The sequence below is a fragment of the Anomaloglossus baeobatrachus genome, chromosome 4 (genome assembly GCF_048569485.1).
Source record: "Anomaloglossus baeobatrachus isolate aAnoBae1 chromosome 4, aAnoBae1.hap1, whole genome shotgun sequence".
Taxonomy (NCBI): Eukaryota; Metazoa; Chordata; class Amphibia; order Anura; family Aromobatidae; genus Anomaloglossus; species Anomaloglossus baeobatrachus.
Window position 1 is genome coordinate 703,627,769 of NC_134356.1, and position 16,858 is coordinate 703,644,626.

Below are 16,858 nucleotides of genomic sequence, written 5' to 3' on the forward strand. Positions count from 1 at the left end.
TCCATTATAGGATGGGGCTGGGGTCCGGGGTCACAGTGTCTATTATAGGATGGGGCGGGGGTCCGGGCTCACAGTCTCCATTATAGGAGGGGGCGGGGGTCCGGGCTCCCAGTCTCCATTATAAGAGGGGGCGGGGGTCCGGGCTCACAGTCTCCATTATAGGATGGGGCAGGGGTCCGGGGTCACAGTCTCCATTATAGGATGGGGCAGGGGTCCGGGGTCACAATCTCCATTATAGGATGGGGCGGAGGTCCGGGCTCACAGTCTCCATTATAGAATGGGGCGGGGGTCCGGGCTCACAGTCTCCATTATAGGATGGGGAGGGGGTCCGGGGTCACAGTCTCCATTATAGGATGGGGCGGGGGTCCGGGCTCACAGTCTCCATTATAGGAGGGGCGGGGGTCCGGGCTCACAGTCTCCATTATAGGATGGGGCGGGGGTCCGGGCTCACAGTCTCCATTATAGGATGGGGCGGGGGTCCGGGCTCACAGTCTCCATTATAGGAGGGGGCTGGGGTCCGTGCTCACAGTCTCCATTATAGGAGGGGGCTGGTGTCCTATCTCACAGTCTCCATTATAGGATGGGGCGGGGGTCCGGGCTCACAGTCTCCATTATAGGATGAGGCGGGGGTCCGGGCTCACAGTCTCCATTATAGGATGGGGCAGGGGTCCGGGGTCACAGTCTCCATTATAGGATGGGGCGGGGGTCCGGGGTCACAATCTCCATTATAGGATGGGGCGGAGGTCCGGGCTCACAGTCTCCATTATAGAATGGGGCGGGGGTCCGGGCTCACAGTCTCCATTATAGGATGGGGAGGGGGTCCGGGGTCACAGTCTCCATTATAGGATGGGGCGGGGGTCCGGGCTCACAGTCTCCATTATAGGAGGGGCGGGGGTCCGGGCTCACAGTCTCCATTATAGGATGGGGCGGGGGTCCGGGCTCACAGTCTCCATTATAGGATGGGGCGGGGGTCCGGGCTCACAGTCTCCATTATAGGAGGGGGCTGGGGTCCGTGCTCACAGTCTCCATTATAGGAGGGGGCTGGTGTCCTATCTCACAGTCTCCATTATAGGATGGGGCGGGGGTCCGGGCTCACAGTCTCCATTATAGGATGAGGCGGGGGTCCGGGCTCACAGTCTCCATTATAGGATGGGGCTGGTGTCCTATCTCACAGTCTCCATTATAGGATGGGGCAGGGGTCCGGGCTCACAGTCTCCATTATAGGATGGGGCAGGGGTCCGGGGTCACAGTCTCCATTATAGGATGGGGCAGGGGTCCGGGTTCACAGTCTCCATTATAGGATGGGGCGGGGGTCCGGGTTCACAGTCTCCATTATAGGATGGGGCGGGGGTCCGGGTTCACAGTCTCCATTATAGGATGGGGCGGGGGTCCGGGCTCACAGTCTCCATTATAGGAAGGGGCGGGGGTCGGGGCTCAGTCTCCATTACAGTATGAGGCGGGGGTCCATTATAGGAGGGGGCTGGGGTCCGGGCTCACAGTCTCCATTATAGGATGGGGCTAGGGTCCGGTCTCACAGTCTCCATTATAGGAGGGGGCTGGGGTCCGGGCTCACAGTCTCCATTATAGGAGGGGGCTGGGGTCCGGGCTCACAGCTTCCATTATAGGAGGGGGCTGGGGTCCGGGCTCACAGTCTCCATTATAGGATAGAGAAGTGCGATTGGACTCCGCAGTTATGGGGTCCGTAGAGCGGTGGGGATTTTTAAGTCCTGTGCTCCTCAGCACTCAGTGACCCTGCTCTTTGGGCTATGGTGCCGGATGTTATACACTGGGAGTGGGGACAGTGGAGTCGAATGTTATATACCGGGAGTGGGGGCAATGTTGGTGGTTGTTAGAGACTGAAAGAGAAGCTGGAATTCCATGATGAATATGTAGTCCCAGGACTTTTTACCATACAATCTTAGGATTAGCAGTGTATTCTTCTGCCCTCTTTCTCCCTCGTACCCCGCCTCCGAGGAGTGAGGTGTAATTGATCTCCCGTACCCCACCTCCGAGGAGTGAGGTGTAATTGATCTCCCGTACCCCGCCTCCGAGGCATGAGGTGTAATTACGCTCCCATACCCCGCCCTCAAGGGGTGTAATTGCTTCCTGTACCCTGCCCCCGAGGAGTGGGGTGTAATTAATCCCCCCATACCCCACCCATGAGGAGTGGGATGTAATTGCTCCCCCCATAACCAGCCCCTGAGCAGTGGGTGTAATTGCTCCCCCATACCCACCCCAAGGAGTGAGGTGTAATTGCTCCTCGTACCCCTCCCCCGATGAGTGGGGTGTATTTGATCCCCATACCCCACCGAGGACTGAGATGTAATTCCTTCTTGTGTTGCGCCCCTGAGGAGTGGGGTGTAATGCTTCCCCATACCCTGTCCCCAAGGAGTAGGGTGTAATTGTGCCCCCGTACCCTAAGGAAAGGGATGCAATTGCTCCCCTCGTACCCAAGGAGTGAGGTGTAATTGCCCCCCTTACCCCGCCCCTGAGGAGTGGGGTGTAATTGCTCTCCATGCCCCACCCCTGAGGAGTGGGGTGTAAATGCTTCCCCTGTACCCCGCCCCTGAGGAGCATAGTGTAATTGCTCCCCCCCGTACCCCGCCCCTGCTCAGTCACGTACCTTCCAGCAGCTCTGTCTTTTGATGGATTAATATTTGGTCTATCTGCAGAGAGAAGATTGTACAATGATCAGCTGATAATATACACAGATCATGTGACATAGATGGGGGTCAGTGACTAGAACCTGTCCTCGGCATGCGCCACTGACAGTTCGCTGTCCTTATGACAACTCTGATTGGCAAACTATAGAGCAGCTCTTCCTATTAGTTCTCAAAATGCTGGTAGACTCATTACAACTCCCATCATCCAGAGAGGCCTGCAGCAAGGGAGGTGATTGTTCCCTCCGCCCACTGACAAAGCTCTGTGCTCAGTGAGGAACGTCCCCCTCCCCCGCACTTATAATAAACAGAGAAACAGTGAAATCTGAGTGCAAAAAGGAGGAAGTGGCCCACGAGCGAGAGCCGAGACCGAGCGAGAGCGGAGACCGCGAGCAGAGACTTAGTGAGAGCCAGAGACCGAGCGAGAGCCAGAATCCGAGCCGATACCCGAGCGAGAGCCGAGACCGAGCGAGAGCCAGAATCCGAGCCGATACCCAAGCGAGAGCCGAGACCGAGAACCATGGACCGAGCGAGAGCCAGAATCCGAGCCGAGATCCGAGCGAGAGCCCGAGCCAGAGACCGAGCGAGAGCCAGAGACCGAGCGAGAGCCAGAGACCGAGCGAGAGCCCGAGACCGAGCGAGAGCCCGAGACCGAGCGAGAGCCCGAGACCGAGCGAGAGCCAGAGCCCGAGCGAGAGCCAGAGCCCGAGACCGAGCGAGAGCCAGAGACCGAGCGAGAGCCAGAGACCGAGCGAGAGCCAGAGACCGAGCGAGAGCCAGAGACCGAGCGAGAGCCAGAGACCGAGCGAGAGCCAGAGACCGAGCGAGAGCCAGAGACCGAGCGAGAGCCAGAGACCGAGCGAGAGCCAGAGACCGAGCGAGAGCCAGAGACCGAGCGAGAGCCAGAGACCGAGCGAGAGCCAGAGCCAGAGACCGAGCCCGAGCCAGAGACCGAGCCCGAGCCAGAGACCGAGCCCGAGCCAGAGACCGAGCCAGAGACCGAGCCCGAGCCAGAGACCGAGCCCGAGCCCGAGCCAGAGACCGAGCCCGAGCCAGAGACCGAGCCCGAGCCAGAGACCGAGCGAGAGCCAGAGACCGAGCGAGAGCCAGAGACCGAGCGAGAGCCAGAGACCGAGCGAGAGCCAGAGACCGAGCGAGAGCCAGAGACCGAGCGAGAGCCAGAGACCGAGCGAGAGCCAGAGACCGAGCGAGAGCCAGAGACCGAGCGAGAGCCAGAGACCGAGCGAGAGCCAGAGACCGAGCGAGAGCCAGAGACCGAGCGAGAGCCAGAGACCGAGCGAGAGCCAGAGACCGAGCGAGAGCCAGAGACCGAGCGAGAGCCAGAGACCGAGCGAGAGCCAGAGACCGAGCGAGAGCCAGAGACCGAGCGACAGCCAGAGACCGAGCGACAGCCAGAGACCGAGCGACAGCCAGAGACCGAGCGACAGCCAGAGACCGAGCGACAGCCAGAGACCGAGCGACAGCCAGAGACCGAGCGACAGCCAGAGACCGAGCGACAGCCAGAGACCGAGCGACAGCCAGAGACCGAGCCAGAGCCAGAGACCGAGCCAGAGCCAGAGACTGAGCCAGAGACTGAGCCAGAGCCCGAGCCAGAGACCAAGCCCGAGCCAGAGACCGAGCCAGAGACCGAGCCAGAGACCGAGACCGAGCGAGAGACCGAGCGAGAGACCGAGCGAGAGACCGAGCGAGAGACCGAGCGAGAGACCGAGACCGTGACAGAGACCATGACTGAGCCAGAGACCGAGACCGTGCCAGAGACTGTGCCAGAGATCGAGACAAAGACCGAGCCCAAGCCCAAAACCGAGCCCCAATCAGAGACAGAGACCGAGCTCGAGCCCGAGCCAGAGCCTGAGTCAGTGCCAGAGACCGAGCCAAAGACCGAGACCGAGCCAAACACCGAGCCCTAGCCAGAGACCGAGCCCTAGCCAGAGACCGAGCCCTAGCCAGAGACCGAGCCCTAGCCAGAGACCGAACCCTAGCCAGAGACCGAGACCTAGCTAAAGACCGTGCCAGAGACCGAGACCGTGCCAGAGATCGAGACCGAGCGAGAGCCAAAGACCGAGCCAGAGACCCGAGCAAGAGCCGAGACTAAAAGACCGAGCCAGAACCAGAGACCGAGAGCCAAGTTATAAACCGAGCCCGAGACCTAGCCCAAGACCGAGACCGAGACAGAGCCAGAGACAGAGAGCCAGAGACCGAGACCGAGCCAGAGACCGAGCCAGAGACCGAGACCGAGCCAGAGACCGAGCCAGAGACCGAGACCGAGCCAGAGACCGAGACCGAGCCAGAGACCGAGACCGAGCCAGAGACCGAGCCAGAGACCGAGACCGAGCCAGAGACCGAGACCGAGCCAGAGACCGAGACCGAGCCAGAGACCGAGACCGAGCCAGAGACCGAGACCGAGCCAGAGACCGAGACCGAGCCAGAGACCGAGACCGAGCCAGAGACCGAGACCGAGCCAGAGACCGAGCCAGAGACCGAGCCAGAGACCGAGACCGAGCCAGAGACCGAGCCAGAGACCGAGACCTAGCTAAAGACCTGCCAGAGAACGAGACCGTGCCAGAGACCGAGACCGAGCCAGAGACCGAGACCGAGACCGAGACCGAGCCAGAGACCGAGACCGAGCCAGAGACCGAGCCAGAGACCGAGACCGAGACCGAGACCGAGCCAGAGACCGAGACCGAGCCAGAGACCGAGACCGAGCCAGAGACCGAGACCGAGCCAGAGACCGAGACCGAGCCAGAGACCGAGACCGAGCCAGAGACCGAGACCGAGCCAGAGACCGAGACCGAGCCAGAGACCGAGCCAGAGACCGAGCCAGAGACCGAGCCAGAGACCGAGCCAGAGACCGAGCCAGAGACCGAGACCGAGCCAGAGACCGAGCCAGAGACCGAGCCAGAGACCGAGACAGAGACTGAGACCGAGCCAGAGACCGAGCCAGAGACCGAGACCGAGCCAGAGACCGAGCCAGAGACCGAGCCAGAGACCGAGCCAGAGACCGAGCCAGAGACCGAGCCAGAGACCGAGACAGAGACCGAGACCGAGCCAGAGACCGAGCGACAGCCAGAGACCGAGCGACAGCCAGAGACCGAGCGACAGCCAGAGACCGAGCGACAGCCAGAGACCGAGCGACAGCCAGAGACCGAGCGACAGCCAGAGACCGAGCGACAGCCAGAGACCGAGCGACAGCCAGAGACCGAGCGACAGCCAGAGACCGAGCGACAGCCAGAGACCGAGCGACAGCCAGAGACCAAGCCAGAGCCAGAGACCGAGCCAGAGCCAGAGACTGAGCCAGAGACTGAGCCAGAGCCCGAGCCAGAGACCAAGCCCGAGCCAGAGACCGAGCCAGAGACCGAGCCAGAGACCGAGACCGAGCGAGAGACCGAGCGAGAGACCGAGCGAGAGACCGAGCGAGAGACCGAGCGAGAGACCGAGCGAGAGACCGAGACCGTGACAGAGACCATGACTGAGCCAGAGACCGAGACCGTGCCAGAGACTGTGCCAGAGATCGAGACAAAGACCGAGCCCAAGCCCAAAACCGAGCCCCAATCAGAGACAGAGACCGAGCTCGAGCCCGAGCCAGAGCCTGAGTCAGTGCCAGAGACCGAGCCAAAGACCGAGACCGAGCCAAACACCGAGCCCTAGCCAGAGACCGAGCCCTAGCCAGAGACCGAGCCCTAGCCAGAGACCGAGCCCTAGCCAGAGACCGAACCCTAGCCAGAGACCGAGACCTAGCTAAAGACCGTGCCAGAGACCGAGACCGTGCCAGAGATCGAGACCGAGCGAGAGCCAAAGACCGAGCCAGAGACCCGAGCAAGAGCCGAGACTAAAAGACCGAGCCAGAACCAGAGACCGAGAGCCAAGTTATAAACCGAGCCCGAGACCTAGCCCAAGACCGAGACCGAGACAGAGCCAGAGACAGAGAGCCAGAGACCGAGACCGAGCCAGAGACCGAGCCAGAGACCGAGACCGAGCCAGAGACCGAGCCAGAGACCGAGACCGAGCCAGAGACCGAGACCGAGCCAGAGCCAGAGACCGAGCCAGAGACCGAGCCAGAGCCCGAAACCGCAGCCATCAGCTGGATCACAGCGTGCTGCACGACCGAGCACGATACCATACAACAGCGCTCTCCACAGTGCCCCCATAATAACAGCGCCCTCCACAGTGCCCCCATAATAACAGCGCCCTCCACAGTGCCCCCATAATAACAGCGCCCTCCACAGTGCCCCCATAATAACAGCGCCCTCCACAGTGCCCCCATAATAACAGCGCCCTCCACAGTGCCCCCATAATAACAGCGCCCTCCACAGTGCTCCCATAATAACAGCACCCTCCACAGTGCCCCCGTAAAAACAGCGACCTCCACAATACTCCATAATAACATATAGCAGGTGCGTGGTGCAGTAGGTGGGTGATGTATACCTGGCTGAGGTACTCCAGTGCACTGGGGGTGCTCCCGCTGCTCACTGGCATATACGGGGCTCCCCCAGCGGGAGGGTCCGGCTGGGGATGAGGAGCGGGGTGCATGTGATGCTGAGGGGGGATGCTGCAGCCCGGTCCAGGGTAGTCATGGAAACCAGGAGTTGGAGGTGGTGGTGGAGCAGAGGGGCTGCTGGGATATGGAGCGGATGGATATGGAGGGCTCGGGTATCCAGCAGCGGGTGAAGGGTAACCTGGGTAATAAGAATAGACAGACCCTGAGTCACTGCCCTCCTGGGGACGAGACCCCCGCCCAGCACCGGTGTGTTACCTGGAGCCGCCATGGTTAGTCCTGGTCTCTGTGATGCATCCGGTGACCTGAAGAATGAAGAGAAGAGAAGTGATGACCTCAGGCGAGAGGCGGCCATTGGAGCCAGGGTTCCTAGTCACACCAGGCCTCTGAGATAGTTTTGCAGCTGCCCCCTGGCATTCTCCTGGACAGATACTATCTGGGGACAGACGGGGCCTCACTTAACCCACCGCTGTCCTGGTTAAAAGAAACAAGGACCATGTTTTGTGCCCTCAGCTGCATGATCACCCATCATCTGCTCTCCACCCACAATGATCCCCAACCGGTTCGGCGAGGTTTCTGTGGGTGAAGCCAGATCAGTCAGCAGCTTCCCTGGCCGGCGAAAAAATCAGCAGCCTGATACTGCTGATCTCAGGGAGCACTGGAGGTACTGCCACCACGAGACTGCCGGCTGTTCTGTGTGGACTGTCATGTGGCCGATCTCTCGGGTGTGCGGTGTCTCTGGACAGGAGGTGCTTCAGGTTTGGTTCATCAAACTTAAAGAGCAAAATGATGCGAGTGAGGTGAAGGGGAGTGTGAAAGCCCCCACAAAGGATATATGCAGACTGACCAGAGGTACTGAAGGTGATGACATCGAAAATGGGAGCGGGAGAATAAAAAGACAATCGGGAGAGGGAGCGAGAGCCACTGCCGTCATCGAGAAAGGGTGCCGCTAATAACATTGAGAGAGAGAACAAGAGCCAACGACAACATCGAAAAAGGGAGCGGGAACCCATGACAACATGAAGAGACGAAGCAAGAGCCACGGACGTTATCAAGAGAGGGTTCCACTAATATCATCGAGAGAGAGAGAACAAGAGCCAACGACGACATCCAAAAAGGGAGCGGGAACCTATGACGACATGAATAGACAAAGAAAGAGCCATGGCCATCATCAAGAGAGGGTGCCACTAATAACATCGAGAGAGAGAACAAGAGCCAATGACGACATCGAAAAAGGGAGCGGGAACCTATGACAACATGAAGAGACGAAGCAAGAGCCACGGCCGTCATCAAGAGAGGGTGCCGCTAATAACATCGAGAGAGAGAACAAGAGCCAATGACGACATCGAAAAAGGGAGCGGGAACCTATGACATGAAGAGACGAAGCAAGAGCCACGGCCGTCATCACGGGAGGGTGCCGCTAATAACATCGAGAGAAAGAACAAGAGCCAACGACGACATCGGAAAAGGGAGCGGGAACCTATGAAGACAATCAGGAGAGGGAGCAAGAGCCACGGCCGTCATCGAGAGATGGTGCCACTAATAACATCAATAAATATAAAAATAAGAAGCGCTGATAGTGTAACACCAGATGAACAAGTGCAGTATATAGGAGATATACACTCACCTAATTAGGTTGTAAGAGTCACAACCACTGATAAGCATAAGATAATGGCGTCTGCTGCAGCCCCACGTGGATGAGCGTTCAAAATGGAGTAGAGAAGGGGTTAACGCCACGCATCAGCCAAATGAAACGGTAGAGAAGTTGATGAATAATATCTTTCTTTTATTTCATCGGTCTACGCGTTTCGAGATCGAAACCTGTTCCTCAGGACCAGTACATCAACAGTTGATGTACTGGTCCTGAGGAAGAGGTTTCGACCTCGAAACGCGTAGACCGATGAAATAAAAGAAAGATATTATTCATGAACTTCTCTACAGTTTCATTTGGCTGATGTGCGGCGATAACTCCTTCTCTACTCCATTTTGAATGCCAATAACATCGAGAAAGAGAACAAGAGCCAATGACGACATCGAAAAAGGGAGCGGGAACCTATGACGACATGAAGAGATGAAGCAAAAGCCACGGCCATCATCAAGAGAGGGTGCCGCTAATAACATCGAGAGAGAGAACAAGAGGCAATGACATCGAAAAATGGAGCGGGAACCTATGAAGACAAATCAGGAGAGGGAGCGAGAGCCTATGATGAAATCAGGAGAGGGAGCGAGAGCCTATAATGAAATCGAGAGGGGGTGGGAACTACCACCGACATCAAGAGATGGAGCTGGAGATGGCATTGAGAGGAGTGGGTGCCAATGATGACATTCAGAGCGAGCGAGAGCCATCGCCGTCATCACGAGAAGGTTTTGCTAATAACATTGAAAGAGGGTGCAGGAGCCTATGACGACAATGAGATACAGTGGGAACTGCCACCGACAATGAGAGCGAGCGCAGGAGCCGACATTGAAAAAGGGAGCGGGAACTGAAGACAAGATCGAGAGAGAGAGTGGGAGCTGATGACATTGAGAGTGGAAACTGTTATCGACATAGAGAGACGGAGCAAGAGACGACATCAAGAGAAGGATCGGGAACAAATGGCGACATCGAAAGAAACAGCAGAAACCGACAACGAGGCAGTTAGAACTGCTATCGACATCAAGAGAGGGATCATATGTTGACATCGAGAGGGAGCGGGAACTGCCAACGACATCGAGGGAGGGAGCAGATATCGAAAGAGGGAGCAGGAACCAAAGACAATATCGAGAGAAAGAGTGGGAGCCGATGACATTGAGAAGGAGTGGGAGACAAAGTCGACATTGAGAGGGAGCAGGCGCCAACGACAACATTGAAACAGAGAGTGGGAGCAGAAGATGACAGACAGGAAGCCGGAGGCACCACCATCATCGAGAGAAGGTGCTGCTACTGATTACATCAAAAAGGGAACTGCCGCTGACGACATCGAGAGAGAGAGAGAGAGAGAGAGAGCAGGAGCCGCCATCGAGAGGGAGTGTTAACTGCTATTTATACCAAGAGAGAAAGCTTGAGCCTATAACGACATCAAGAGAGGGAACAAGAGGGAACAAGAGCCAAAAACGACATCGAAAAAGAGAGCGTTAGCTTATGAAACAAATCGAAAGAGGGAGCGGGAGCTTATGATGACATCGAGAGGGAGAGGGAACTCCTACCGACCTCAAGAAACGGAGCAGGAGCAGACATCAAAAGAAGGAGCAGGCGCTGAAGACGACATCGAGAGATGACAACATTCAGAAGGAGCGAGAGCCACCGCCATCATCAAGAGAAGGTGCCACTAATACAGAGATGGAGCAGGAGCCGACAATGACATCGAAAGAGGGAGCAGGAGCAGATATCGAAGAAGGGAGCGGGAACCGATGACAATATCGAGAGAAAGAGCGGGACCAAATGACAACACTGAGAGGAAGCCACCACCAACATCGAGAGAGGGAGCACAAGCCAACGACAACATCGAAAGAGGGTGCAGACGCCGCTGCTCACATTGAGAGAGGAAGCGGTAGGCGACGACGACATCGAGAGAAAGTGGGAACTGACATAGAGAGGGAGCAGTAGCCATCATTTGCTCCCTCTCTGCAATGTCATTGTCGTCGCCTTCCCCTCCCTCTCTCTCTCAATGTTGTTGACAGTTCCCACATACTCTAGATTTCGGCAGCTCCTACTCACTCTCTCGATGTGGTGGCTAATGGCACCTTCTCTCGATGATGGCATTGGTTCTCACCGCTCAATTTTGTCATTGGTTCCTGCTCCCTCTTGGGTAGGAGCGGGAGGCAACGACATTGAGAGGGAGTGGGAGGCGACGACATTGAGAGAGGGAATGGGAGGAGACATCAAGAGAGGGAGCGGGAGTCGACAACGACATCATCGAGAGAGGGAGCTGCAGTCAACGACGACATCATCGAGAGAGGAAACGGGAGGCAACAAAGACATTGAGAGAGGGAGTGGGAGGAGACGACAATATCGAGAGAGGAAGAGGGAGGCGACGACAATATCGAGAGAGGAAGAGGGGGGCGACGACAATATTGAGAGAGAGAGGAAGGCGACGACAATATTGAGAGAGAGAGGAAGGCGACGACAATATTGAGAGAGAGAGGGAGGGAGGCGACGACAATATAGAGAGAGAGAGAGGGAGGCGACGACAATATAGAGAGAGAGAGAGGGAGGCGACGACAATATAGAGAGAGAGAGAGAGAGGGAGGCGACGACAATATAGAGAGAGAGAGAGGGAGGCGACGACAATATAGAGAGAGAGAGAGGGAGGCGACGACAATATAGAGAGAGAGAGGGAGGCGACGACAATATAGAGAGAGAGAGGGAGGCGACGACAATATAGAGAGAGAGAGGGAGGCGACGACAATATAGAGAGAGAGAGGGAGGCGACGACAATATAGAGAGAGGGAGGCGACGACAATATAGAGAGAGAGGGAGGCGACGACAATATAGAGAGAGAGAGGGAGGCGACGACAATAGAGAGAGAGAGGGAGGCGACGACAATATAGAGAGAGAGAGGGAGGCGACGACAATATCGAGAGAGGAAGAGGGAGGCGATGACAATATCGAGAGAGGAAGAGGGAGGCGATGACAATATCGAGAGAGGAAGAGGGAGGCGACGACGACATCGAGAGAGGGAGCGGGAGGCGGCGACGACATCGAGAGAGGGAGCGGGAGGCGGCGACGACATCATCGAGAGAGGGAGCGGGAGGCGACAACGACATCATCGAGAGAGGAAGAGGGAGGCGACGACGACATCGAGAGAGGGAGCGGGAGGCAACGACGACATCATCGAGAGAGGGAGCGGGAGGCGACGACAATATCGAGAGAGGAAGAGGGAGGCGACAACGACATCAAGAGAGGGAACGAGAGGCGATGACGACATCATGAGAGGGAGCGAGAGGAGGCGGCGACGACGACATCGAGAGAGGCAGCGGGAGGCGACGACGACATCATCGAGAGAGGAAACGGGAGGCAACAAAGACATTGAGAGAGGGAGCGGGAGGCGACAACGACATCATCGAGAGAGGGAACGAGAGGCGATGACAATATCGAGAGAGGAAGAGGGAGGCGACAATGACATCAAGAGAGGGAACGAGAGGCGACGACATCGAGAGAGGGAGCCAGAGGAGGCGATGACGACATCGATAAAGGGAGCAGGAGGCGACGACGATATCAAGAGAAAGTGGGAACTGACATAGAGAGAGGGAGCAGTAGCCATCATTTGCTCCCTCTCGATGTCATTGTCGTCGCCTTCCCCTCCCTCCCTCAATGTCATTGACAGTTCCCACATACTCTAGATTTCGACAGCTCCTACTCACTCCCTCGATGTGGTCGCTAATGGCACCTTCTCTCGATGATGGTGGTGGTCCTCAATTTCGTCATTGGTTCCTGCTCCCTCTTCGGTAGGAGCGGGAGGCAACAACGACATCGAGAGAGGGAACGGGAGGCAACAACGACATCGAGAGAGGGAGCAGGAGGCGACGACGACATCATCGAGAGAGGGAGAGGGAGGCGACGATGACATCATCAAGAGAGGGAGAGGGAGGCGACGATGACATCATCAAGAGAGGGAGACGACAATGACATCATCGAGAGAGGGAGAGGGAGGCGATGATGACATCATCGAGAGAGGGAGAGGGAGGCGATGATGACATCATCGAGAGAGGGAGAGGGAGGCGATGATGACATCATCGAGAGAGGGAGAGGGAGGCGATGATGACATCATCGAGAGAGGGAGCGGGAGGCGACAACATAATAGTTTTATTTCTATAGCGCCAACATATTCCGCAGCGCTTTACAATTAAGAGGGGACATGTACAGACAATATGAGACAATACAAAATAACAAAATTAAGATCCCAGGAGGAGTGAGGGCCCTGCTCATAAGCTACAGTCTATGAGGAAATAGGGGGGCACAAAAGGAGAATGGGGGGGGGGAAAGCTTGTCATATATGGTCCAGCCATCGATTTAATAGGGGATTCACACCCAGCTGCATGGACCTGTCATTGGCCAGAATTTATACCGGTACAGAGTGTAAAAAAGTACATCATCGAGAGAGGGAGCGGGAGGTGACGACTACATCGAGAGAGGGGGCATAGGAGACGGGGTGTAGTACGGGGGCTGCGTACACGAGACGGGGTGTAGTACGGGGGCTGCGTACACGAGACTGGGTGTAGTACGGGGGCTGCGTACACGAGACGGGGTGTAGTACGGGAGCTGCGTACACGAGACGGGGTGTAGTACGGGGGCTGCGTACACGAGACGGGGTGTAGTACGGGGGCTGCGTACACGAGACGGGGTGTAGTACGGGGGCTGCGTACACGAGACTGGGTGTAGTACGGGAGCTGCGTACACGAGACGGGGTGTAGTACAGGAGCTGCGTACAGGAGACTGGGTGTAGTACGGGAGCTGCGTACACGAGACGGGGTGTAGTACGGGGGCTGCGTACACGAGACGGGGTGTAGTACGGGAGCTGCGTACACGAGACGGGGTGTAGTACGGGAGCTGCGTACACGAGACGGGGTGTAGTACGGGAGCTGTGTACACGAGACGGGGTGTAGTACGGGGGCTGCGTACAGGAGACGGGGTGTAGTACGGGGGCTGCGTACAGGAGACGGGGTGTAGTACGGGGGCTGCGTACAGGAGACGGGGTGTAGTACGGGGGCTGCGTACAGGAGACGGGGTGTAGTACGGGGGCTGCGTACAGGAGACGGGGTGTAGTACGGGGGCTGCGTACACGAGACGGGGTGTAGTACGGGAGCTGCGTACACGAGACTGGGTGTAGTACGGGAGCTGCGTACACGAGACTGGGTGTAGTACGGGAGCTGCGTACAGGAGACGGGGTGTAGTACGGGAGCTGCGTACAGGAGACGGGGTGTAGTACGGGAGCTGCGTACAGGAGACGGGGTGTAGTACGGGGGCTGCGTACACGAGACGGGGTGTAGTACGGGGGCTGCGTACACGAGACGGGGTGTAGTACGGGGGCTGCGTACACGAGACGGGGTGTAGTACGGGGGCTGCGTACACGAGACGGGGTGTAGTACGGGGGCTGCGTACAGGAGACGGGGTGTAGTACGGGGGCTGCGTACAGGAGACGGGGTGTAGTACGGGGGCTGCGTACAGGAGACGGGGTGTAGTACGGGGGCTGCGTACAGGAGACGGGGTGTAGTACGGGGGCTGCGTACAGGAGACGGGGTGTAGTACGGGGGCTGCGTACAGGAGACGGGGTGTAGTACGGGGGCTGCGTACAAGAGACGGGGTGTAGTACGGGGGCTGCGTACAAGAGACGGGGTGTAGTACAGGGGCTGCGTACACGAGACGGGATGTAGTACTGGGGCTGCGTACACGAGACGGGGTGTAGTACGGGAGCTGCGTACACGAGACGGGGTGTAGTACGGGGGCTGCGTACGCGAGACGGGGTGTAGTACGGGGGCTGCGTACGCGAGACGGGGTGTAGTACGGGAGCTGCGTACATGAGACGGGGTGTAGTACGGGGGCTGCGTACACGAGACGGGGTGTAGTACGGGGGCTGCGTACAGGAGACGGGGTGTAGTACGGGGGCTGCGTACAGGAGACGGGGTGTAGTACGGGGGCTGCGTACAGGAGACGGGGTGTAGTACGGGGGCTGCGTACAGGAGACGGGGTGTAGTACGGGGGCTGCGTACTTTAGATGGGCTGGCTATGGACAGTACAGAATGTAGGGGGGTACTTAGCAGTGAAAACTAAGTAGAGTTGGGGCAGGGGCTTTAGAGTTGGGGCAGGGGCTTCAGAGTTGGGGCAGGGGCTTTAGAGTTGGGGCAGGGGCTTCAGAGTTGGGGCAGGGGCTTTAGAGTTGGGGCAGGGGCTTCAGAGTTGGGGCAGGGGCTTCAGAGTTGGGGCAGGGGCTTTAGAGTTGGGGCAGGGGCTTTAGAGTTGAGTTGGGGCAGGGGCTTCAGAGTTGGGGCAGGGGCTTCAGAGTTGGGGCAGGGGCTTCAGAGTTGGGGCAGGGGCTTTAGAGTTGGGGCAGGGGCTTTAGAGTTGGGGCAGGGGCTTTAGAGTTGGGGCAGGGGCTTTAGATTTGGGGCAGGGGCTTCAGAGTTGGGGCAGGGGCTTTAGAGTTGGGGCAGGGGCTTCAGAGTTGGGGCAGGGGCTTTAGAGTTGGGGCAGGGGCTTCAGAGTTGGGGCAGGGGCTTCAGAGTTGGGGCAGGGGCTTTAGAGTTGGGGCAGGGGCTTCAGAGTTGGGGCACTTCCTACCTTGTGTCCCTCCCCCCAGGGTGCAGCTGTGGGGTCCCCCCTGAAGGTCTCGCTCCTGTGTCTCTTGGTGTCGCTCTATTTTTGCTTTGTTGGGGGAGGTGTCAGGAGAAAGAGGAGGCGCAGGGCGAGGCCCCCCCTCAGGGAGGAAGACTGCAGGGGGCGGGGGACAGCCGAGACACGGAGGAGGGCAGAGACATGGAGGAGGGCAGAGACATGGAGGAGGGCAGAGACATGGAGGAGGGCAGAGACATGGAGGAGGGCAGAGACTAATGAAGGAGGGCAGAGGAGACGTAATGGAGGGAGGACAGAGACTAATGGAGGGAGGGCAGAGACATGGAGGAGGGCAGAGACATGGAGGAGGGCAGAGGAGACGTAATGGAGGGAGGACAGAGACTAATGGAGGGAGGGCAGAGACATGGAGGAGGGCAGAGACATGGAGGAGGGCAGAGACATGGAGGAGGGCAGAGGAGACGTAATGGAGGGAGGACAGAGACTAATGGAGGGAGGGCAGAGACATGGAGGAGGGCAGAGACATGGAGGAGGGCAGAGGAGACGTAATGGAGGGAGGACAGAGACTAATGGAGGGAGGGCAGAGACATGGAGGAGGGCAGAGACTAATGAAGGAGGGCAGAGGAGACGTAATGAAGGAGGGCAGAGGAGACGTAATGGAGGGAGGGCAGAGGCTGCTGGGGCGCGGCAGAGACTAATGGAGGAGGGCAGAGGCTGCAGGAGGAGGGGAGACAGCCGAGACATGGAGGAGGGCAGAGGAGACGTAATGGAGGCAGGACAGAGACACAATGGAGGGAGGGCAGAGGCTGCGGCCAGGGTGTGGGGTCCGGAGGGAGGGGACAGCTATTCCTTATACCAGGGCTCCCTCCAGTGGCCATTCCTGGGATTGCCGCCATTATCACCTCAGTTTCTCAATCAGGGATTTTGCAGGAATGAAATCTTTTTGTACTCCCCACTAGAGAAAATGCCACAGATCATTGGTGCCCCCCGGATCCAGCTCTTCACCGCTGCCTCTGATGTTTCATGACAGGCTGCAGTGGTGACATCAACAGCGCTGCAACCAATCATTAACCCCCCATCACTGAGAAGTGGCAATTGCAGTTTAATGTAGATAAATGTAAGGTCATGCACTTGGGTAGAGGAAATAACATTTATGATTATGTACTTAATTGTAGAACACTGGGTAAAACAGACACAGAAAAAGACTTGGGTGTATGGGGGGATGGTAAACTTCACTTTAGTGGCCAGTGTCAGGCAGCTGCTGCCAGGGCTAATAAAATAATGGGATGTATTAAAAGAGGTATAAGTGTTCATGAAAAAAATATAGTTCTACCTCTGTACAAGTCACTAGTGCGACCGCACTTATATACTGTGTACAATTCTGGTCACCGATATATAAGAAGGACATAGCTGAACTGG

General features: G+C 57.6%; 1 protein-coding gene across 1 annotated transcript in view; it reads right to left on the reverse strand.

Moving 5' to 3' along the window:
• The window catches only part of LOC142304424 (phospholipid scramblase 1-like), a 33,624-nt gene extending 17,655 nt beyond the window's left edge, over nucleotides 1-15,969 (reverse strand). The window contains exons 1-4 of the mRNA XM_075346763.1: nucleotides 15,431-15,969; nucleotides 7,432-7,478; nucleotides 7,104-7,354; nucleotides 2,624-2,666 (exon numbers count right to left, since the gene is read on the reverse strand). Coding sequence (XP_075202878.1) covers nucleotides 2,624-2,666; nucleotides 7,104-7,354; nucleotides 7,432-7,444 — 307 coding nt within the window. The 5' untranslated portion in view covers nucleotides 7,445-7,478; nucleotides 15,431-15,969. The remainder of the gene's footprint in view (nucleotides 1-2,623; nucleotides 2,667-7,103; nucleotides 7,355-7,431; nucleotides 7,479-15,430) is intronic.
• Nucleotides 15,970-16,858: the final 889 nt, after the last annotated feature.